The sequence below is a fragment of the Ctenopharyngodon idella genome, chromosome 15 (assembly GCF_019924925.1).
Source record: "Ctenopharyngodon idella isolate HZGC_01 chromosome 15, HZGC01, whole genome shotgun sequence".
In the NCBI taxonomy this organism is placed as follows: Eukaryota; Metazoa; Chordata; class Actinopteri; order Cypriniformes; family Xenocyprididae; genus Ctenopharyngodon; species Ctenopharyngodon idella.
Window position 1 is genome coordinate 32337405 of NC_067234.1, and position 25568 is coordinate 32362972.

Below are 25568 nucleotides of genomic sequence, written 5' to 3' on the forward strand. Positions count from 1 at the left end.
ATTGCCGTCCCCAAATTTAGTATCTAAATTTGCAATTAGTTAGGAAAGTTATTATATTCTTACACATGTTCCGATGATGGCAGCTTAACCAAACATTCCACAGGCGGAAGATAAGTTCACCCTTTCATTTGCACTTCTGTGGTGCATATGCGATTATGTTAAATTCATTCAGAGGATGGTCTGAAGCAGTAGTTCTTAATCTCACCCCAATTTTAACATTCAATATGAAACATGGCCCCTATCAACCACCAAGAGCAACAGTTAAGGCTAAATAATAAATTACATTTCCATTTGATTTTCACCAAACCCTATATCTTATGCCTACAGATCACTCCGAATATACGGCACAAGTCGAATACGACCATTTTAAGATACTTTTGCATCTTTTTTAAAGCTTGAACAGAGGGTCATACTGCCATTAAATTATAAGATCAAGTGTGAGCAGGACCATTAAAAAAATTTTCTCAGTTTGTGTTCAGAAAAAAAGGTAATGATATTTATTTAAGTTAAACAAAAAGCAATGGTTATTATAGAGGATACTTCTCACCCCTTACATTCTAAATTTCAGTTGTTACCATCAAGGAGATGTTTTTAGACAGCCTCGGGTGAGTAAAAAATGTGTAGATGTCATTTGTATGAATTTTAAATGTTGAGACATGAATATGAGCAGGGGTGGATATGTATGCATATATTGTATATATACACAAGGGAATGTCATTGTTTTAATTGTTTTATATCTTTTTTATGTATATTATGTTGTGTTGGTGTATGGTGTATACTGAAGCCAAAGACAAATTTCCACGTGTTGATAATAAAGGATCTAAACTAAAAACAATATATATCTCAAATATTATTAAAAACTTCAAAATGGCTCTATTTGGTTTTGCATTTTTTCAGAAATAATTTTAATTTTTCATGTATTACATTTTTCTAATTTGATTTTAATCCCACCTGTACAGCCAGTAGTTGTGTATTGTGTACCACTGTGTGTGTAAAATGTAAAATTAAACAATAGAACAGAAGGTGATGCGTAGAAATTTATTTATTTCCCCAAGCAGCGTTTATGAAACTATTAAAAATGCATAAGCATAAACAAACAAGCATTTTAATAAAAAAAAAACTAAACAAAACAAAAAAACATTGTGATTCACAAAGCATTAAACCCATCTGGTCATAATGCCAGATGTTTCTGAATACAAAAGCTTTAATTTACTAGTATTTTTTTCCTTTATCAAGGCTTTCAAATGTCCAGTTGTTGCTGAATTTGAGATGTTCCTATATGATTACAATCACTCATAAAGCAATAATTTCTTTAAATGAAAAGTAAACATTTACTCTCCCCTGCCATAGTTTACTAATTTGTAAAGATTGTGCTTTTTGAAAGAAAAAGAAAAAAGCTGCATGTGAAAGGCTATTTAAGCCTTGAAATAAAAGTCTCAGCAGATAACTAGCTCATCGGTTAATCTAAAGCATCGCTGTCAAACAAGAAACTCAACACCAGTGAGCAAGTGAGACCTATTTTATTAAACATTGATCTATCACCTGTATGTTTGAACCTGGTCTTCCACAAAGGATACAACTACCACGGTCACAGCGGTAAAGCGGCACACGATTAGCAATCTGCTGTAGTCCATTTCTAAGACCTCGACTATTTTGGTCATATGTGTAGATACTTGTGTAAACAAAGGCTTTAATTCCATTGTACGCGTTTAATTCAACAAGACTTTGTAAAATATTGTTTATGTTATTGTTATTGAGACAACGGTTTAAACAGGGACTATTTAAGGTGTAGAAAACCACACATCCATCTCTGTTTGTATTCATCAAGTTTGTCAAAGGAGAATTATTTGTAGGATTCATCAGTAAATGCTCTGAATGTGCATTTGTATGAAACCCTGCAGCGATGACTTGACGGCCTCTGTAGACATTCATGCTGTTAGGTACTGTGTTAAGTCTAACTGTTGCTGATGGGTCATGTGTCAGAAAGTTGAATCTTGTAGGGGAGAATCCTCTTTGACACTGCTGCTGTGGGACATTGATGGCTACTGCATACTGACCGTTGTTATAAAAACTGGTTAAAAAGGGAAAGAATTATCACCATATGCAAAGTAACTGAGAAATCAAACATTCATGCTGGGACTGTGTGTAACAACAGTACAAACTTTAACAGTAGGGCAAACTCATCGTGTGTCATTGTGTTGATCTGTATGTTTTATGTGTCTATATGCAATCATACAAAAATGTATTTGTAGGAACACACTTTAGTTATGATTACCTATGAATATAGTGAGATCACATTGTCATTGTGAGCTACATTATGCATATAATGTTAACAAATACAACCTTATTGTACAGTGTTACCCCTAAATTTCATACAGCAACACAAAAACATACTTGTTACGAAAATATCCTTGAATCCTGGAAAGAGTTTCCCTGTCCACATTTTGATTCACCACACTCTGAATACAGGAAAGCAAAACAATCCCGAGAAGAAGGACCCTCAAAGGCACATTGAAAACCTAAAAAGAGCAAAAATATAAAATAATCAACACTCAACAGTCATAGTTTTCCTCCATGTAGTTATTACCATAATGGCTAAAGTCTGATCTGAGTCATATCCCGTTCCCACTCTCCTCTCTGTCACTCCTGTCCTGTCAGCTGGAAGTTTGACATTAAAAAAGATCTTCAGACTGAGTTTAAACAGATTGTGGCTCATGTTCTGCTGTGTGTGAGAATCAGTGTTGCTTGTAAAGCAGAAGGAAACACTGTCTTAGACTCTCATAACCCTAGCCTGCTGTCTCCAAATGACACATTTTTAATCTTTCAGATTAAAATCTTAAATATTCTGCTGATGTATCAAAGGCAATTTCAATTTATTTGGCTTTTCAATGAGCTGAAAATATTAATCTTTCTTTATACAGTTGCAAGAAAAAGTATGTGAACCACTTGCAGACTCTGTGAAAATGTTAATAATTTTAACACAATAAGGGAGATAATACAAAATGCATGTTATTTTTTATTTAGTACTGTCCTGAGTGAGATATTTTACATAAAAGATGTTTACATATAATCCACAAGACAAAAAAATAGCTGAATTTATTAAAATAACCCCATTCATAAGTATGTGAACCGTTGATTCTTAATACTGTGTGTGGTTACCTGGATGATCTACGACTGTTTTTTTGTTGTGTGATGGTTGTTCATGAGTCCCTTGTTTGTTCTGAGCAGTTAAACTGAGCTCTGTTCTTCAGAAAAAAACATGATGCAGTAATAGATGTGGGGTGAAAACATTTGGAATTTGAAGATCAAGCTAAATTGTATTTAATTTGTCTTCCGGGAAACATGCAAGTATCTTCTGTTGCTTCCGAAGGGCAGTACTAAATGAAAAAAAAATGATATTCAAGCGAAATAAGAAAAATTTGGACCTCTTCATCCTGTTCAAAAGTTTTCACCCCCCGACTCTTAATGCATCGTGTTTCTTTCTGGAGCATCAGTGAATGTTTGAACCTTTTTTAATAGTTGTGTTTGAGTCCCTCAGTTGTCCTCAGTGTAAAAAGATGGATCTCAAAATCATACAGTCACTGCTGGAAAGGGTTCAAATATGCAAAAGATGGTGGAAAACTGAAGAATTTTTGGGACCTGGAGATTTTTTCTGAAGAACAGAGCTCAGTTTAACTGCTCACAACAAACAAGGGACTCATGAACAACCATCACACAACAAAAAAAAAAAACAGTCGTAGATCATCCAGGTAACCACACACAGTATTAAGAATCAAGGGTTCACAAACTTTTGAACTGGGTCATTTTAATAAATTCAGCTATTTTTTTGTCTTGTGGATTATATGTAAACATCTTTTATGTAAAATATCTTACTCAGGACAGTACTAAATAAAAAATAACATGCATTTTGTATGATCTCTCTTATTTTGTTAAAATTATTAACATTTTCACAGATTCTGCAAGTGGTTCACATACTTTTTCTTGCAACTGTGATTGCAAATTCTAAAAGTATTGTTACTATATTTACATCACATTACACAAGACTTTTAATCAAGTAACATAGTTGTGAAATGTCATGATTTTTGTATTCAGTTGTTTCTCTCATAACTTTGTACGGTATATTGCTAAATTAAACTTTTACTTGTCAATGTGCAAAAAAATGTCTCATTATACACACTTGCTATTATTACTATTTTTGAGAGAAAAAAAACTATATGCATTAAGTAGTAAATGAGTAAAAATAAAAAAATAGTAATAAAAATTTAAAGTAAAGTGGCTTGTGCATTAAATTTTCAGAACAGCGTAACATTAACCCTTACAATCCAGAACGTATTTTTCTGTAACTTTTGTTGCTGTTTTGGTCTGGCCTATAGAATTAAAAAAAATATATATATTGTAGTATATTGTTTAAAAATATTTAATAATAATAATAATAATAATAATAATTTCTTGACACAACAGACTTAACAGCACAACACCTTGGTGACTTTAATATCAAATTTTCCTGTTAGCATTAAAGCAACTTCCTCTTTCTCAAAGGCTTTTGCGTGTCCACACTCATGTTTTTTCTCTCAGAGTACAAAGAGGATCACATTGTAGGAACATCCTTTAACATCTACTACTTCCAAACAGATGCACAGAGAGAGTTAATGTATGATCCTGCAGCTCTATTTATCAGCATGATCTGTTTGGTCTTGTGCAAACATCAATTGTGATCAATATTGCAATGTGTTGCAGCACCTTGTGCTCTGTTTGATATTTATCTTTGTGCATGTGAATGATCTGACAGTTTTTATCAGCTGTTAGAACTGTGTGAGGTCACATGAGGAGCTTTAGCACTGATGATGGCATAAAGTGATGAAGAAGTATGAATATGACTTACCATTTTATCTGTTGCTCAAGTCAGGAGGTTCAGAGATGCTGTGTGAGTCTGCAGTGAAGCAGGAGTGATGAGGAAGAGGAAGTAGATGGTTTTTATTCTGACACTCGACCAGCCCTCTTCTTCAACACCATGAAAACACCAATTAAAATGTCTGAGCATCTTTGTGTGTCTCACTATGTATGGTAATGTTGGACTTCCTCAAAATGGTCAATAAGAAATAGAACAATAATTCCTCCAAGGATAACTGTTACGACCGCTAGGGGTCAGCCGTAACAGAAAGGAAGCGAGTTTAAATCCTAGAGAGATATAGAATACTACAAAATTTTATTTACAATGAAAATAAGGGTTTAGCGTCAGGGGAAGACGCAGCCAAAACAACAAACAAAATCTTCTTTTAGAAACTAAATTACCTCAACGAAAATAAAGAAAAAAAAAAATACAACTTAACTTACCTACCTCCCTTAACCATAAACAAATAAATTGGTGTCAAACCCCCTACCTCCCTTAAAGTGAAACAGTATTTACAAGAATTTTTTACAACAGTATTTACAGAGTCTTTGGCAAAACAAATCAGATTCGGAATTCAAGTCGTAGTCAAACGGGCAAAGATCAAATAAACCGGGGAATCAGAAAAAACAATAACAATAAACAAACACTCACAATTTCACTAAACATTCACAATCTCTCTGGCACGACACTCTCAATCAAACGATGACGAAACGAACAATATCGAAGCAAAAGTCAATGAAGGCGAAGTACGATGGCATAAAGCACAAAGTCAACAAGGCACGAGGCAGGTCACTTGGCATTGAACTTGGCATTAGTGGAACTGAAGGCGTGACAAACACGAAACACATGTGATCGTTGTCATGCGGTGAATCCGGCCAATCGTTGAACAGCTGTGTCGTCATCAGAGCTCATGCAGCTCTCCGGTCACATGGCGTCGGCACTGTCTCAAGTCGGACAAAATTTCTTACCAGCATGCACTGCTTCAAGTCAGCCGCAGGTCGGTCTGTGCGGCGCTGCATCAAGTCGAACAAGCTATTTGAAGTTTAGGAACACTTATGATGTAACCAAGCCTTGTTTACAGAAATCATGTGACTTTTGCAATTTGATACACTCTCCAAACCACTGATTTGAAACAAAAGATTCATGAAGCAGTGTTTTGAAATTGCCCATCACTAGATATTGTTGAATAAAGTCGTTATTTTGTTATTGTTTTGTCAAAAATTATTCAAATATTGCTTCATAACATTTAGGTTGAACCACTGTAGTCACATAAACTGTTTTAAATATATCTTTAGTAACTTTCTAGGCATTTTAAAGTGTTAATTTTCTTGCTGGCAATGAAGGCCTCACTGAGCCATCAGATTTTATCAAAAATATCTTAATTTGTGTTCTGAAGATGAACGAAGGTCTTACGGGTGTAGAACGACATGAGGGTGAGTAATTAATGACTGTATTTTGGGTGAACTAACCCTTTAAGAGTTTAGAAAAAGTACTTTATGTATTACTAAATGCTTGTTAGCATAAAACACTGGGTTAAAGACAACCCAGTTTGTTAGAACAGAGTCTACTGAAGAAAGACAAAAATGATATATATTTTTTCTACTGAAGAAAGACAAAAAAAGCTATATTTTTTCACACATTTGACCTTTTGACACTGAAGCTGAGTGTGACTAAATAATGCATGTCTCATCCCATTGCTCTTAACAACTGATCAAATCTGCCAGATCATTCATGTGTACAAAGATAAGCAGATTGTAAGGTGCTGCAACACATTGCAATACTGATCACAACTGCTGCTTGCACAAGGCCAAACAGATCATGCTGATAAATTTTACTGCTCAAACATTATTATTATTTCAGCCCTGGAATTTCAGAATTTTTTTACAAGTAAATTACTATATGCAACAAGATATAGAAAAAACACATTGCAGCACTTCTGATTCATTCTTGTTACGACTGCTGTAGTACAGTCAGTAAAATGAAAAGATGTTATTCTTATTCTAGAATGAAATATTGATTTATGTGAAAAGTCCTTCAGTCTTATAAAATAAAAGTTGATCATTTATGTAATGCTCCCTGTTGTTTTTAGGTCAGTGTGTTATGATGACACTCTTTCTGAGTGAGATTTGTTGCTTGTGTTATGCTGGAAAGAGCTTATTTTGAGACTTACAGTTTTTCTCAATCAATTTGACATGTTTCTCCAAACTCGGATCACTGTTCTCAAAACAGTTAACACAGTGATCTGAACACTTTGTAGTTGTCCTAAACAGATTGTACATTTTCATTCATTTCACACAAATTGCAAATCATGTGAATCCTTTTCTCAAAACACTATACGCACAAAACTCTCAAATGTTTTCATAATAGATAATACATCCAACCAAAACTTTACAGTTTTTCTCGATTGCTTAAACACATTCCTTGAAACTATGCCTCATATTCTCAAAACAGTAAACACAAATCCATAACGTCTCACACAATTACCCAAACATCCTATTTTCAGGTCAAAATGAAGCTCTATACTCAAAACCATTCACTCTTGCTGAAAAACCAAACTTTGCCCTCAGACATCACACACAAGCCCTCAAAAACACACACACTACAACACAGTCTTACACACTGGTGAGATAAATTCAAAGCAATACTACAAAAACCAAAAAACAGTAATAAGATGTGTTGCTTGTGGTTCTTCCCCTCACTGAACTTTTCACATTATGAACACGTCTATACATTTGCACATTTTTCATTCCTTAATGTACTGTACAGTACAATACACCAAACAACAACAAAAAATATTCTGGCCCAGCATCACATCTTTGGTCTGGGACAGGCCAGAGAATCCCATCAACATCACAGGCTGTACTGGCCCTATCCAGTGGTGGACAGTAACGAAGTATTTTTACTAAACTGTACTTAAGTACATTTTTCAAGTACCTGTAGTTTTATTTTGAGTAACTTTTACCTCACTACATTCTAAAGCATAAAATTGTACTTTTTACTCCACTACATTTCATAAAACATATCGTTACTCCTGATTTTGAAATTAAGAAATCATCACGTGCTAGGGGATGCAAAAGCAGTGTCCGATTCATGAACGAACTGATTCTTTTCATTTAGATTAAATCGGTTCGCAAATCGTACCAAACATTTCATTCGCGAATTAGACTGATCCGATTGCAGCTTCTCTCGAGTCAACTCACTGATTAAAATGATCCGTTCAGAGCGAGTCTCCAGTGAACTGAATTCACAAGTCCGACAGAACCGGCGGATCCTTTGAGTGCGTGCACGGCTAATTCCGCGAAAAATAAATTACTAATGTCGAATTTTAGGATTAATAATTGTAACTGAAAATTGTATTTATGTCACAACTGCCAGCTGTTTTTGAACTAAGTCTGCTGTAAAGGGCGATCTGTTTAAGCCCGTTGAAATGCTTGAATCCGGACACGTCCACATCATTGTCTCTACAGTGTAGGTTTTAGGTCAAAAAATCTGTTTTCTCTCAGGTACATCGCCAATGTAGCCTAAGCTTCATAGTGAATACTTACACATGCACTCTTGTCAATGTAGTCCGACAACAAAAATCTTCACTCCATATAGTGGTTATTTCGGGAAAATCCCAGGTATTTTGAGCAAAAAATATAATATAAAATTAAATTATATAAGTAGTCTATTTAAAAATCACAAAATAAACATTCATCAGTCAGTACTTTTAACTTAAGTACATCAAAAATCAAGTACTTTTGTACTTTCACTCTCAAGTAAAATTGAAAAGGAGTACTTCATACTTTTACTGGAGTAATATTTTATTATACGTATCTGTACTTTTACTCAAGTACTTGATTTCTGTACTTAGTCCACCACTGGCCAAAACTTTACAGATGACTTTTATCATGTTTATTGTACTTCACACAAAATAAGAAGCGTCCATTTTCACTCTAGAAAATCACTGTAAGAGCTTCATAAAACACAGTGCAAGTGTGCATTAAAATATTATCCATAAACTATCTCTCTCTCCCTTGCATTATCATCAACATACACAGCGAAGTACAGAGAAACACTCGTTACAACTAACAGTAAACAAATATATAAAGACCTTATGCCTTTTCGTGTGTGCTTAATAAACTGGTAAACTTTATATCCGTAAATCAACTCTGATGAACTGTAATAAAGTGCTCTCACCTTCATTACTGCTGTATCCAGTATCACTCTGGAGACTGTAATTACAGCTTAAGCTGGATCACGAACAGTTTGTACTTATATATCCTTGAGTAGCACATTTTTAGCACAACCTCTGTTTTGTATTGTCCCTTTTTATTGATATTCGTTCACAAAGCAGTCCGGTGTGAAATGATTCGCGCAGACAAATGAATTTCAGTAGAATTGAGAGAGCATTTTCTTGGAAAACAAAATCCACCTCGTCTTCAGCGGCTCAGATTTAGGGAGTAAATGGAGAGAGCTATGTGGATTAATCCATCCAGCTACAGAACACCTAAAACGCTTGGGAGACGTTCTCGTCAGTGCAGAAATGGTGGACTGTGTAAACTTGCTATGAACTCGCTCAGGGTGGTTCTATGTTAAAACGGCAGTGTCTGTCAACATTCGTGGGCGGGGCCTGTGGATAATGTGACATCACACTGCCAGGGATCTGGACACGGCTTGTTCTGAGACACTGCTTATGATTTATGGGGATTTAAAAAAAGGAGTGGTTGGATTTTTATTATTATAGGGTGGTTGTGTACACACACTGCCAACACACATTTATGTCTAAACACCATGCAAAAGTGAATTTTGCATAATGGGTCCCATTTAACACATTTCCAAAAGGCTTAAATTTTCTTTTCATACAAGCTTACCCCATACCAAAATCATAGATCTTTCTCATCTTATTTGCAAATGCTTTAAATATAGAATAAAACCTCTACTTCTGCAACAACAGCAGCTCAAATGTATTGATAAAATTATTATTATTATCACTGAAATGTTGAGAAATAGCAGATTCAAATCTCATTCTCATTCATGTTGAAGTTGAAGTACAATATGACTCTTTGAATTGGTTTTGTTCAGTGTAGATGAAGAACAACACAGAGGAGCAGAGAGAGAAAAATAATGTCTGGGTGAGGGAGAGGAATAGTTGTTGGAGGAGAGGAGTAGTTGGATCAGGACAAGGGAGAAGAAGTGGAAGAGGAGAGGAGGAAGATTGTGTGTTGGATTGTGCATCTCTGTGGTTTTCCCCATGTAGAACATATGAAAACTTATTTCTGCCATGCATAGAAAATAAAAAAGGTAATTGTGACATTTTTTTTTTCTCAATTCCTAGTTTATATCTCATAATTCTGAGAAAATTAGTCAGATTTGTGAGATGTAAACTCTCAAGTGCAAGAAAAAAAAAAAAAAAAAAAAAAAAAAAAATAGAATTGTCACAATTACTTTTTATACTTTTTTATTCTGTGGTGGAAAAAAGCTTCCACAATAACCAAAGGCCATGTATGTTGGATTTGTTGTTGATCAATGGCTGCAATTTCATGTTTTCATTTCAGTAAAAGCTTAATGTAAAGCTTTTACTACAACGATTCCACTACCACTGTTCCATATATGCAGAAAATGTGGTCTGCGTAGGGAACTAACTACCAAGGGGGACACCATCCCACCCTCTATGGGGCACCATCAACACCACACACCCAACCCCAGAAAGAGATTTCAACCAAGGGGCAACTGATGTTCTGCATAGGGACTCATTTGACCAGTAGCTGAAGTGAGGAATTCTGTTACTTTCTTCTTCTTTTTTTCAACTGTTTGTTGAAACAACTGTGAGTCAACAAGTAATGACTCATTCACTTTTAGATAGTTGCTATGTTGCCAAGAATGCACACATTCAACACTCAACCAAAAATGTAGAATGACTTACATGTAAGCATTCTACTTTTACTGCAGTAAAAGGAAACTGAATTATAAAAACAATTTATTTCATATTGTCTGCAGGTAAAACTGAAACATGACAAGTAATGCAGTTTTCATAATGCCATCAACTCTTAGTATTTTGCACTATGATTGACTATGTGTTCATGTAGGATGGAAAACTAGTGTGAGTGTTTTGACAGAATGAATCAAGTTTGCTGTGTTTTGATAGAGTTAGCATATGTAGAAAAAGGTTTTTAGCATTTTGAAATGTAGAGTGTATATTTATTTAACAAAATATGGTTTTGGGCAGAAAATTAACTATTTGGCTAATTGTAGGCATGTTGCTGTGTTAAGAGTTTAGAAAAAGTACTTTGAGTATTAGTAAACGCTTGTTAGTTGTAAAAAAAAAAAAACTGTAATAGTAATGCGAGTGTAGTACAGTCTATAGAAACTGCCTTTTCCCCGAATAGTGAGGTCAAACAATAAATCTACTACATAGGATCTAGAAAAAATCTGATCGTGATTAAACAAGAAAATCAAAAAATTAGTGAACAATCTCTATAAAGCTTGGCCTCCTAAACATTAGATCGCTCACACCTAAAGCTGTTATTGTAAATGAAATGATCACAGATAATAATTTTGATGCACTTTGCCTTTAATAATAATCATAATCTTTACACACAAATTTCTTGTTTAGTTAGGCACATACAATGTAAGTGAATGGGATCACATTTTGAAGGCCACAGGGTCAAGCCATCAAACACTGAACTGGACTAGATCCAAAAAGCAACAGTATGAACACAAAGAGGTCTGAGACCACATTCCTACTTACAGTAAAGGGGCTCGCACACCGAACGCGAAGCTCAGCACCGTGCGGCGCCGCAACACGTCTTTAAAATTCGAACGCTTTGTTTTCTATTGTTTCGCGTCCGGTGTGCGAGCCCCTTAAGTCCTCTTTCAGGGACAGGGACAGTGTGAACGTAAGGAGAACTGGGTCCTTTTTCACTTGGTTCATCTCTTGGTCCACTTACAGAGGTCTGAGTTTGGTTCTTTTAAAGAGGACTCAAGTGTGAAAACAGTTGTGTTTACAGATTTGAAAGGTAAAATACCATATGTTTTTATTATATAAATAAGAATAAAATAAACCTTTTTTAATAGTGCTTTATATATCGATATAAATGTTCAAGAGGAGCCTAAACATTCAGTTCTGTCAATCATCATTATGAGTATATATAAGCAGCAGCCACTGCGTCATCCCAGCGACAATTCTTCTGGCATCCCTCCTCCTCCTCTATTTCTCTTATTCTTCCTCTGCACAGTACCATTATAGGGGGGTTTAAAGGATTAGTTCACTTTCACTTTCATATTCATGTGCACATGAATGATCGGTCATTTTTGAAAAAAAATATACATGTATATGCTTTATATTGCCTTCCAAGTGCTTCTGCCAAAACCGTACTTTCGTATTCTTCAAAAAGCTTACAGAAAAAAATGTAACTGGTGCTGCGTTCGTTCCGTAAGTAGAAAAGGGAAGGCGTAGGACATACAGCGTAAGCTTTTTGAAGAATACGAAAGTACGGTTTTGGCGGAAGCACTTGGAAGGCGATCATTTGTTTATATAAAGCATATACAGTTACATTTTTTTTTTCGAAAATGACCAATTGTTTTGCTAGATGAGACCCTTATTCCTCGTCTGGTATCGTTTAAAGCCCTTTGAAGCTGCACTGAAACTGTAATTTTGACCTTCAACCGTTTGGAGGCCATTGAAGTCCATTATAAGGAGAAAAAATTCTGGAATGTTTTCATCAAAAACCTTAATTTCTTTTCGACTGAAGAAAGAAAAACATGAACATCTTGGATGACATGGGGGTGAGTAAATTATCAGGAAAATTTTATATGAAAGTGAACTAATCCTTTAACTCGGAGCTCGAGCCGAGCCTCGGGTTCGAGCCTCCTTCGAGGACAGCAAGCCAAGTTTGTTTACCATTAACTATTAAGACTGAATGGGCAGGCGAACTTGTGAACTATATATGTAATATTGTGTGCAATCTGTCACGCCTTGTGTCAAATTTGTGACAGATTACCTTTATTATCTGTTTGACACTGTTTGGTGTATGTGAATGATCTGGAAGTTTTATCAGTCTTTACAGTCATGAAAGGCAGCAGAATTCAGTCACACCCAACTTCTGGTTCCATAATTATGTATTTATGTATAATCTACATCTGTGAATAATATATGTGTAGCATTTCATATTCATGTCACAGCTTAAAGATAACAGGATAGTAAAAAGAGAAATGACTGAAGAACATAAATCTAGAGTGTGTTTGAATGTAATAATACTTGAACCACAAATGATGCTCAATGAAATGTATTTTTATTTGCTCCAGCAGTAAGCAGACATGCTGTCATTGGTTTACTCTAACAATAATTGCCATCTATCCAAGCATGCAATTTCAGATTTTATGCATTTTACAGATTATAGCAATTTCAGATTGTATGCATTTTACAGATTATATATTTTATTTGCCAGTTTTAATGTTGTACTGCAATTGAAAAGAAACAAAAAGTTCCTCCACTAAATAAAACGCTCTGTATGAGGAAAGCAACTGTCAAGCATTAGCATTACTCTTCTTCCTACAGGCGATCACATTTAGCTTTGTTTCTCTCACACTGATAATATGGTAAACCAGGTGCCATTTCCTTCAGTTTTGCAATCACCTCATTCCTTTTATCAAAGTGCCAGATGTCTTTGAATGCAAAGGCTTTAATTCCATTATATTTTTCTAACTGTTGAAGACTGTCTAGAATGCTGTATTGTCCTAGGCATGTCTTCAAACAGGGTGAATTTACTGTGAAATAAACTACACAGTCATCGCTTTTACCCAAGATTTTCTGCAAATATTTCATCAGGCGAAACTCTGAATGTTCTGGATGAGGCTCTTGTATAGGCTTTGCAGCAATGAGGTTATTGCTCTCATAAACCTGGTTGTTGTTAATTTTATTTATCACTTCATTAGTTAAGGTTACACCTTGAAATGTAGGATCAAGACATTTCTCCTTATTAACTCTGAAGGCTACAGCAAATTGACCACCACCCAACCTGGAGAACATGAAACATTGGCAGTTTAATATTGTGTAAGACTTTGTTGATATTGTTAGATTACAATATACTAATGGATAAATTAAATCATTTTTATTACATATTGTACAAGTAAAAGTATTAAAACACTTACTGATTCACAAAGTTCTTTACAATATTCATGAGGGTTTTTGGGTTCACACTCTTTGGGTCATCTACTGCAGTACAAAAATGAATCAGGCAGATCAGAAGGAGGATCCTCAGTGGTACAGCGAAAACCTAAAGTGGTCAAACGCATAAAACACAAACACTTATGTACACAAAAACCCCAAAATAGCATCCTGAATGTTAAGAACTGAATATTCTTTGAGTTCTTATTTATTTGTTTGTTTGTTTGTTTGTAACTTGAGTTACAATTGTTAACAGAGGATGTCTGTTATTTCATGTACTGATCTTCATGAACTCTGGTTGAATGACAAGCAGGTCAAAAAAAAAAAAAAAAAAGTGTTGGTGAAAGCTAACCTGCTGTCTCCAAAACAGAATGACACATTTTAATCATTCATATTAAAATCTTCAAAATTCTGCTGATGTATCAAAGGTATTTTCAATTCAAATGAGCTGAAAATATTAATCTTTCTTTATAGATACTCCTAAATTCTAAAAGTATTGTTACTATATTTACATCACATTACACAAGTATTTAATCAAATAACATTAAATGTTACTTGTAATACTCTAATATTGTCATGATTTTTGTATGCAGTTGTTTATCTCATAACTTTGTACGGTATATTGCTAAATTAAACTTTTAGTTGTCAATGTGCAAAAAAAAAAAAGAAGAAATGTCTCATTATACACACTCGCTATTATTATTATTTTTGACAAAACACTATATGTAGTAAATAAGTCAAAAGGAAAAATAGTAATGTGGCGTAAAGTGATGAAGAAGTTATGACTTACCATTTTATCTGTTGCTCAAGTCAGAGGTTCAGAGATGCTGTGTGAGTCTGCAGTGAAGCAGGAGTGATGAGGAAGAGGAAGTAGATGGTTTTTATTCTGACACTCGACCAGCCCTCTTCTTCAACACCATGAAAACACCAATTAAAATGCTTCACAGTTGCATCACTGACTCCTTTAATAATGTCTGAGCATCTTTGTGTCTCACCATGTATGGTATTTGTTGGACTTCCTCAAAATGGCCAATAAGAAATAGAACAATTAATAACACAAGGGTAACACTTTGTAATAACTTTAATTAATACATCATTAACAAACATTATATAATGCTTAACAGATCAGATCATTAGTTATATTCACATAGCCAGAAATATGAGATAATATGCTTGTTAATATTTACTAATGCTAATGAATTTATTAAACATTACATGTTGATTAACAGATTATTATTCAATGTAAATTAAAATGCTTAAAAATGTCATTAAACTTCAATATTATCTAATGCACTTTTTTATTTATAAATGTACAAATGCAAAAAGGTGTTTGGTAGCAACAGAAAATTGAACAATATAAGAATGACTAGTCCCACTTTATATTAGGTGTCTTATGTACTTACGTCAAAAAATGGTTAGGTACAATGTACTTATTGTGTTCATGTTCTACTGCAAAACACTCTTGCTGCTATTGAGGTGTGATACGGGTAAGGATGGGGACAGGTTTGGTGGTACGGGTAGGTTTAGGGGTGGGTTAAGGGGTCAACAGTGTACAAGGGTCAGTTTGATTATAAGGGAACATGGTTCAAACTGTTTTGATTACATTGTTTTGATAAATGAACAAGTATTTTGAACTTTGAAGTTGCGGTGAAAAAGACTGTGTCATTTTTTTTTTCCACTATATTGACTTTGTCAGCTAAATTCACTGTTAGATTAGATCAATTACACTAGCTATTCACTCGAAACATAGCATGCTGAGGACACCTGCTGGTTAAAGCCGTGTAAATGCAACAAGAACAGCAAAAACATGTACACACTTTGAAACCGCAGCGCGTGAGTTTAGAATAAACAGACCTTTATCATTCGTGTGGACGCAAATATATTTATCGTTATAGTTATCTTTATAGTTATCCTTCTTGGTGTGAAGGGGCCTTAATTGAGTGTTACTTGCCATTTCTTTGTAATTATTTGTGAAAATAGTTTCAAAGTTAATCCTACACTAATGTTTTTTAGTGAACAAGAACACTCAATTGCAAATAATCTAGATAAGCATAATTCATTAGCAGAATTTAATGTTTGCAGGGTCTACATAATGAATTGGCAATTGACAAAGGACACATGCATGATTATTTTATTAGGCACAGAACAGGTGTTCAAGAATAATAATTCAAAAAAGTGTGTGTTTGGTGAGTAAGTATTCTGCTTTCATAGCCCAATGTTTGCTGGGTAAAAACAGCTTTATGAAAGATCTCATGTGCAAATCATTCATTAACACGCCACACAAGTTTGATCATTGACAAAAGCGTTTTCTGGAAATAGAAAAGTAGTGATTTCTTTTTAGGCAGACAGAAAGGAATCACCTTTCCAGTGTTTTTCTCCACACAATCCTGACATTCCATCACATTATTGTTGATGTCACACCGATAAAGAGGCACTTGCGCATGAATCTTTAGGAGATCTTTTTCCATATCCTTCCTCCATTCGTCCTTCTGCCAGATCTTTTCAAAGACAAAAATATTCATTGCCTCTTTTCGGATATTCTTCCAGTTTGCAAGACCATCCAAAATGTTGTCTTCTCTCTGAATGCATCTCGTCACACAAGGAGAGTTATATGAATAGAAAACTATACAACTATTCTGATCTGCCAGCGCTAGAAGTTTGTCCATTGGAGAATTACCTATAGGATACAGCAGAAAATGCTCAGCGTGTTCCTTTGGTTTTTGAGTTGGTCGTGCAGCAATGACATTTTGTGATGGAGTACAGAGCACACATTTCTCTCCATTATTGAGAATATTTCTCACATTTTGTGCATCCTCCCTGCTGAACACAGTCTGGATATCAGCTTGTTCATCTGTACACTGAGCCTGTGGGACAGTAATCGCTATTGCATACTGAACATCAGGCTTGGTCTTTGGCTGGACACTGAAAGACATAAGACATTATCACAGTTTTCAAGAAATATTTTTTTTTTTTTTTTTTTTACCTTGTTCCTTTTGTCTTTTTATGTGAATGAACTCAACAATTTGTACATGCATTTTAATTGAAAACTATATGTGGATTTTAATACACTTGATTACTGTACAAACAGACTTACTTGTCGTCAAAATACTGGATCATTCTAGCAAGGACGGCAGGGTTCACATCACCTTGAATGCTTTGAACACACAGATGAAGCAGGCAGAGGACGACGAGACCCTTCAATGATGCCTGAAGTGAAAACATCACTCATTTCAGCACAAAACTTGAGTTAAATTCATGCAGGAGATAATTTGAAAGACCAGAGTGTTTAAAAATAGAAAAGAAAAGGAAGTTTACTCATTGAATTGAATCTTACCATTGTGACGGCTTGAATTATGAGGAAGAAGATGCTTTTATTTTCAGAGCTGAAGCACAGTTGTTTCTCTTCTGATAGTGCTGATGATCACGAGGAAATGAAGCATATATAAAGACCCGAATGTAAGTTTATCATTTACAAATTCGATTAGTCGATTGGCATTGCAAACATTTGGTTAACTGTTGAGAGATTAAGTGAATGCATTTGTCAGTTCCCTGACTATAGACCTGAATGACATTAAGACTTACAATGAAGGTTATCATTTACCTGTAGCTCTTTTTTTTTACCTTCAGTTTCACTGAAGAGCAACAATACACTGAGTGTTTCACTGAAGTTGTTTTTTAAACTTTGGCTGATATAAGCAGCATCAAGGTTATTTCACACAATTAGGGCTGTTATTGCGTCACTTTCAGTGTCGACTTGATAAATTGTTTTATGTACAGTGCCATTAACTCTTTGGATGAACACAGACAGAGCGACAAATTGTTCATGAACAGTCATGTTACTTGTGCCCTTACTGCATAGATAAAACAAGTTAGACATACGGTGATTTGAAAATCATTTATTAACATACTGCAGTATGATTATTGATATAAAATGCTTTTTAGGAAACACAATTTTCATGTAACATCTCACTGCCAGCATCTCCACACTTATAACATTTCATTTGATTATTTTCCTTCACACAACGATAGAGAGGCACTAGATTATTAATCTTTGTAAACTGCTGTTGCTGATCCGCTGGCACACCAGTCGAGTTTCTGCGCCAAATCTCTTGGAAAATGAAAGCTTTAATCCCAGTTTTCTGTGTTTTTAGCCAGTTTGAAAGGCCATACAAAATAGTGTCATCTTTATTATTAATGCATTTTTCTATGCAAGGTGAATTGTAAGTATACAAAACAACACATTGATCATCATTTGGCATTCTCAAAATTTTGTCCAGGGGAGATGTTTTTGTGGCATCTATAGGATAAACAAGAACATATTCAGAATGCATTGTTTCTCCAGAAGAACTGGTCATTTGGATCCAACTCGGCTTCGCAGCTCTGAGACTGATTGAGTCTTGAATGACTTCACAAAACCTTCGCTTACTATTAGTCTTGAAATCACTGAAGGCATTTTCCATTTCGTCCATGCTGAAAACCCAATCAAGACTGAAATGTTCTGTACACTGTTGATATGGGACCCTGATGACTACAGAATACTGATTAGGCCTGTCATGGTTGGTTGGCTGTAACCTAGAAGACAAAAAGACACAAATATTGTAGTTTTCAAAAACTACGCTGCGTCCCAATTTGCATACTATCCGTCCTAAATAGTATTCGAAAATAGAATTAGTGTGTCCCAAATTGTAGTATGTTGAAATGAGTATTCCAAAGAGACCCAGATGGTTTACTTTTTCTGGTTAGAATCCGAAGTGCAGATCCATGCACACTCTAATAGCTAATGTTGCCCACAACCCATTGTGCGGTGGACGAGGATTTAAATAGAGCTACAAAGACTAATAAAAAGTGTTTAAAAAATTACAAACATGGTGGATGTACGAGACGATGGTTAAGCAGAGTGGTTAAGATAAAGTGGTTTGAGTGAATAATAATCAGTACCTAACCTGACGAAAAAATATTTATTAAATGTTATCTACATTATATTACATCTGCAACAGCATTGTGAACTAACGACGTGTTTGGTCATTAACTTTTATATGCATCATTATGCAAACATGAGGAAAGTTCTCCGCATGAAAGACCCGTGACTGGAAGATCAACGTGCGACTACATTTCACTCCGAAATGGTAGGAAATTAAATTTAAAGGGATAGTTCACCCAAAAATGAAAATTTGATGTTTATCTGCTTACCCCCAGGGCATCCAAGATGTAGGTGACTTTGTTTCTTCAGTAGAACACAAATGATGATTTTTTAACTCCAACCGTTGTGGTCTGTCAGTCGTATAATGCAGGTCAATGGGAACACAATCTATAAGAGTAAAAAAAAACATGCACAGACAAATCCAAATTAAACCCTGCGGCTCGTGACGACACATTGATGTCCTAAGACACGAAAACGATCGGTTTGTGCGAGAAACCGAACAGTATTTATATCATTTTTTACCTCTAATACACCACTATGTCCAACTGCCTTGAGCGCACGCACGGCATCCGGTGTGTGAGGTGTGTATGCGCTCTGGTGTAGTTTAAAGGATTAGTCCACTTTCAAATAAGATTTTCGTGATAATTTACTCACCCCCATGTCCTCCAAGATGTTCATGTCTTTCTTTCTTCGGTCGAAAAGAAATTAAGGTTTTTGATGAAAACATTCCAGGATTATTCTCCTTAAGCTGCACTGAAACTGTAATTTTGACCTTCAACCATTTGGAGAGACCATTGAAGTCCACTATAAGGACAATAATCCTGAAATGTTTTCATCAAAAACCTCAATTTCTTTTCGACCGAAGAAAGAAAGACATGAAGATCTTGGATGACATGGGGGTGAGTAAATTATCAGGAAAATTTTATTTGAAAGTGGACTAATCCTTTAAACTACACCAGAGGATGCCGTGCGTGCGCTCAAGGCAGTTGGACATAGTGGTGTATTAGAGGTGAAAAATTATATAAATACTGTTCGGTTTCTCGCACAAACCAATCGTTTCGTGTCTTAGGACATCAATGTGTCGTCACAAGCCGCAGGGTTTAATTTGGATTTGTCTGTGCATGTTTTTTTTTTTACTCTTATAGATTGTGTTCCCATTGACCTGCGTTATACGACTGACAGACTGCAACAGGTTTGAGTTAAAAATCATCATTTGTGTTCTACTGAAGAAACAAAGTCACCTACATCTTGGATGCCCTGGGGGTAAGCAGATAAATATCAAATTTTGCTAGAACCCCTCCCTCAGGTCAAAAAAACTGCCGCAGGAATGAAAAAACACTTGGGTCACTCGCTCTGCTCTGTTTCAGGGGACAGGTGACGTCAAGCTGCAACAACAGTCGTTGCCTATTTGTCGCTGTCACTGCTGAAGGTTCTCTGACAACGTACATGACAAGCTGCTTCTTCTTCGGCATTTACCTTGATACTCAACATGACCGCGGACACTGCCTACTAGCGGTCTGCGTGTTGCACATCGACGTGGACAACGACGCAGAAGTATAAATGAAAACCGACGCATAGCCTACAGCACAGAGGCTCCGGCATAGGTCTGACGCAGAGGTATAAATCAGCCTTTATGATGAAGTAGTTTGTCCCAAAGCTTGCATACTCTTCTGCTACACACTCAAAAGTATGTATTTTTTCTTCACAAAAAGAGTACATAGCCTACTTTTAGGGCATAGTAGACAAATTGGGACACAACATAAGACTTGTTTCAGAGACAGAATTACTGGCAAGCAGGGCAGGGCCGAGAGCCGTGGGAACGGGTGGCGCGAGTGCTAACGAGCCACACCGGTCTCGGGTCTCTCATGGAGGAGCTCCAGAAGGATAAAAGGAGGAGTGACGACAGTGAAGGAAGAGAGAGGACCAGGTCTGGACTTTACGTTGTGTTTTGTTTTGTTTATGTTTACGAAAGTAAAGCGGCAGTCCCTCACGGACGACTGCCGCTTTACTTTCGTTTTGTGTTTGTTTATTTTTGAATTAAAGCTGCAGACCATAAGTTTTGCCTCTTTGTCGCCATCTCTGTATGAAACCTGCAACTGCAGTTATTTGTGGAATTATCATCTTTATGTGGGTTGTGCATCAGCAGTGGATCCTCAGCGCGGATGAATCTAATGTTTTGAGGAGTATGTGTGGGCTGTGAGTCACCACACCGGTGTGGACACTCACTGTACTTCGATACTGTACTACAGATACTACGACTTGCAAATTTGTCCAAAATAATACGTTTCACCAAAAAAATCTCATCTGAACAAGTAACATGCCTGCCACTTTTGTTCTGACCAAAACGTTTTCAAAAGAAGATTTAGTGTGTATTAGTATTATCTACCCAATGAACCATTAAAATGTCTTACCTGTCCAGCAGACAAAAAAAAAACAATCTCTGCATCCATTTTAAACCCTTTCAGAGTTCACGCCACCTTCAAAAGCCCTGCCGATATTTATTCTTGTTTTCACACGGGCCTGGTCGCATTCCCCTTTTTGCTGTAGTCCGAAGTCTTTTGCTTTGTACTACTGGTGATTTACCTGTTGTCAATGATGATGGTCGTTTTTACCTTTCTTGATTACAATCCACCATCAAAATGACATGTTTAATTATTCCAGCTACTGCAAAAAGAGACTATAAATGATTCACCACCTGCAGCATCCAGGACTCCTTAGTAGGACTCCTTATGTATATAGATGTGACGTAATGATGCAAACTCGTATTTCCCATGGAAACCTACCAGTACCACTCAAATTAAAAAACATTATTACAAGCTTACCGTTGTGAAGGTAAGGAGATAGTTTTGAACACTGGCTGGTTATTTACTTGCTCAATAATTGATTCTGGATCATTTTTAACCCAAAAAAGTTACAGACTGCAGCTTTAAAGTTTTATGTTAAACGATCGCCGTTTCCCGCCTCCTTCTTCCCCTGAGCCTTTAACTTTGCTACGTGCACATTCACCATTAAAACATTACACTTATTTTTACTGTAGATTTGTGCAAATATTGACTTACTTGTCATCAAAATACTGGATAATTTTAGCAAGAACATTGGTATTCACTGGCATCTGATCACATTGAATACACAGATGAAGCAGGCAGAAGATGAACACCCTCAGTACCACAGACGCCTAAAGTTAAAACAACAAACCTGATAAACGAAAGAACAAAAGCAACAAAACAAAAAAGCCATGATGAAAATGCTTACCATGATGAATTATAGAGAAGAAGGGAGACGCTTCTGAGCTCTTCAGAGATGTGTTGGGTCCCGTCCGACTGAGAGAATATTTATTCTAGGATCAAATATATGCAAATAAACTACATGTAATCTTTAACAGAGAAGGCTGTGTGAATGTTCAACACACTGTTTGACATTTGCATATAATTCAGTCTATATCAGTTATAATGAATGTCATCTCTACTGCAGTCCTGCAGTGAAATGGTCCGTCAAAAAGTCCAACACTATTGGACTAGTAAGTATACAAGGAATACTTCTGGATTGCTTCAAGACTTCATACAGAAAGATACAGAAAATGTTAATTGTAGCTAATTTGAAGGCACATTATGTAAATTGTTGCCACTAGAGGTCACTGGGAGGTGTTGTCTTCACGTCTATAGCCGGTGGAAAAGAATCGGGACAGGACTCGGGCAGAAATCATGTTCATGAATGAGATTATTAACATTTACATGGTAAAACATAGTACTCACTGTAAATCAAGAAAACAAGATTTAAACAATAAGACTTACTGTGTTGAGCTATATAACATGATTAGTTTTCTGTCAATGAATGTATCCAAACAGTTGCTCACCTGTCTAATAAAACACATATTGATAGGCGAAGCACGGACACAGTCCGTGTCCTTGTTAAAATTGCTTATTTCTCTGGATTTAAACATTCTTGGAAACATCTGGGATAATGTAAACCTAACATATTATCAGTATCTTACATATTTAACAGTGAAGCAAAAGAATTGGCTTTGATGTCTGTGCAACAGAATTTATTTTGTAACCTGAAAGAATATGTGTTAGTTCAGATGTGTGTAAAGGTGATTTTGAATTGAACAGTCTGATACGAATGTGTCCTGTCTATCTGACTGGCTCTCACACTCTGTCATCTCTTCTGAAACAGAGAAACAGAGGTTAGGAAGTACGTTAATTTCTAATGCAATAGAGCATAATATCATTTTTGCAAAAAATGGTTGCCACAGCAAGATTATTTTTAAATGTATTTCACTATAATCTATGCATATTGAATTTTAAAACAAAAGATAGTAGCCTGATTTTGGATTCTACAGTCTTTCCGATGGACAAACGGTCTTGTCTTGTCACACGAGGTGGGTTTTAATAACACATTAATCATGCGCTTGTCATAATCCTGTCATATAGGGGAAAGATACATGTAAAGAATACAATGAAATAAAGAATAAAGATGACAACCATACATATAGAAGATGTTTAAATATTTTTTATCAAGCACTTTAAGGCATAAGCACATGAAACAAACAATCAAAACAAACAGAGAAATGACAGTAAAATGATAATGGTTTAACATTTGAATTAAATAACTTACAGCGCTTAAAATGGAGGCAAAATCAATGTGTTTGTTTCTCCCATGTCTCTCATTGGCTTCTTTTATTGCTCTGTCAATAATATTTATCTCATAATGGCTTAGATTATCATATGCTTTGTTTCCTTCTGTTGACTGTTGAGCAGTAACAGAGCATTAAGCAGTAACAGTAAACCTCTCATCTTGCACAGTAACTGATGCTCTGCGCTATTTGACTGATCTAGTCAGAACCAGTAACTGGTGTCACATCTACACAGACAACAACAGCTGTGATTGGTCTGCTATGTAACCAGAGGCCCTCCCCAGAATGATGGAAAAAAAAAAAATCTCCAACTCAGAAATTCTAAAATTTAAATGTTTCAGTTGACCTAATTCAGTTTGTGTGAATTGAATTTTATCAGTTGTGGCAACAGTCTATTAACATGGGCTCAATCAGAAATAATATGTTGAGCCAATGGAAAAATTTAGTTGGTCCAATTAAATATTTTAAATTGTAGTAGCAATTTTATTTCTCATGTCCCAAAAGAAAAAAATGTATGAAAAACATACATAAAGCAAAATACAGAACAACAGGTTTGACATTTTATCACATCACTTTATTAACAAATCAATTCCAACACAGGACATTTGGTGAAAATATCTTATTTTAAGTAAGGAAAAACATTAAATTTCAAGAAGTGGTGTATGCGAAATCTTTCATATTTGAATTTATTCAAATTTCATTACTTTTATTGATGTCTTTTATTCATTTCTTTTAATATTTTTTTCTTTGTTATAAATCTTATTCATCTTTTCTTGATGAATTCTAGATCCTTTTCATGTCTTATCTTACATGATTTTCCCTGTACATGTTATTGATTTCTTTGAGTGTATTTTCCTTCAGACTTGAAAGTATGATTTATCGTGTTATCAAAGTGCATCTGTTTTCATCTCTGCAGACATGACATAATGCAAGATCTGCTAAATTACAAGAACATGGTGACCTAATCTTATCTGCTTGTCTAGAGTGCATATTTAAATGGTTGGGGGTGGGGGAGTCTTCTTTCTTTCCTCTCTTTTTATTCTGCAAATATCTTACTTCTTTTGGGCCTTTCTTTCTTTATACTCTGTATAGATAATACATCTTCACAAACTTCATGTTAGATACACGACTACTTTTACTATTATCTATTGACTATAAGATTTATTTTTCTATCTTATCTTGAAACTTATTTGCTATTACAATTTTAATATTTACTTTATTTTTTAATATATGTTTTCATTTTTTATTTTACTTCATAAAATTTGTTATTTCTTATTCAAAATTTGATCTCTGACATAACCATTACTCGTCTGCCTGGATCACACTGCATCAAGATATCTTCTCCATAACAGGATGTCTCGATGTGGTGAAGAAAACTTTAAAAAGCAGCACTGCATAAAACCTGCAAATAAAAATAACATTAATGACAAAGTTTCCCTGCATCATATCTGGCAAATCAGTAAAGATTTCACAGCAAAAAGATACGTGAAGCACGAGCTGAAGGTGGACGTGTTTACAATTATCCTAAAAGGCCTTTTACTTAGCCTTCTTAAAATGTCTAAACTATTAATCAGATGACAAAAGGTATGTAGTAGATTGTGTGCAACAGTTTTTTTAGGAAAGTTTTGATCATGTTGATATAGAGGCCATTTATGTATCAAATATGATATATGATATATCAAATATGAGACTTTATAGGGTTAATAATATCATTGAGCATCTTGTTTATCTTGCCATGTGACTTCCTCAAAATGGTCAAGCAACAGAACCCATAACTTTCTTTCCACCAGTAACCACAGCATAAGAGAAATATAAGATAAACCACAGCATAAGTACATACATTTCAATATATGGTGTGACAACCCAAGAAAATGAGCTGGTGCAGATATTTAGCTAGAGTTGGATTGTTATGTATGCTCAGAATAAAATTTGTCAAAAAAGAAAACGGAAGCTGGGATAAATTTTAAAATTATGA

The 25568-nt window shown here is 35.3% G+C and overlaps 1 protein-coding gene and 1 long non-coding RNA gene across 3 annotated transcripts; both read right to left on the reverse strand.

Annotated features, from left to right (window-relative positions):
- Window positions 1-1024: 1024 nt before the first annotated feature.
- si:dkey-96g2.1 (uncharacterized protein LOC795315 homolog) lies at window positions 1025-17502 on the reverse strand. Of its 2 annotated transcripts, XM_051863392.1 has the most exons (5): window positions 17374-17502; window positions 17134-17246; window positions 14830-16961; window positions 14024-14148; window positions 13143-13890 (listed from the first exon to the last, which is right to left on the reverse strand). In XM_051863392.1, exons 1-3 carry the CDS (start codon window positions 17374-17376, stop codon window positions 16301-16303), a joined length of 777 nt encoding a protein of 258 aa, XP_051719352.1. In that variant the 5' UTR covers window positions 17377-17502; the 3' UTR covers window positions 13143-13890; window positions 14024-14148; window positions 14830-16300. The 2 variants fall into 2 exon arrangements, with proteins under 2 accessions (XP_051719353.1, XP_051719352.1); XM_051863393.1 differs by lacking the exons at window positions 13143-13890; window positions 14024-14148; window positions 17134-17246; window positions 17374-17502 and adding exons at window positions 1025-2071; window positions 2395-2519 and having other exon boundaries at window positions 14830-14889.
- A 417-nt stretch (window positions 17503-17919) lies between these two features.
- LOC127495941 (uncharacterized) lies at window positions 17920-22216 on the reverse strand. The gene is made up of 2 exons (XR_007925217.1): window positions 22020-22216; window positions 17920-18611 (listed from the first exon to the last, which is right to left on the reverse strand). It is a non-coding gene; the product is annotated as an uncharacterized LOC127495941 (long non-coding RNA).
- Between the last annotated feature and the right edge of the window lie 3352 nt (window positions 22217-25568).

Coding starts and splice junctions, on each gene's coding strand:
- si:dkey-96g2.1 (XM_051863392.1), bottom strand. Junction 16,962..17,133: donor ATCCAGTATTTTGACGACAA/GTAAGTCTGTTT, acceptor TATGTCTTTCAG/TGTCCAGCCAAAGACCAAGC.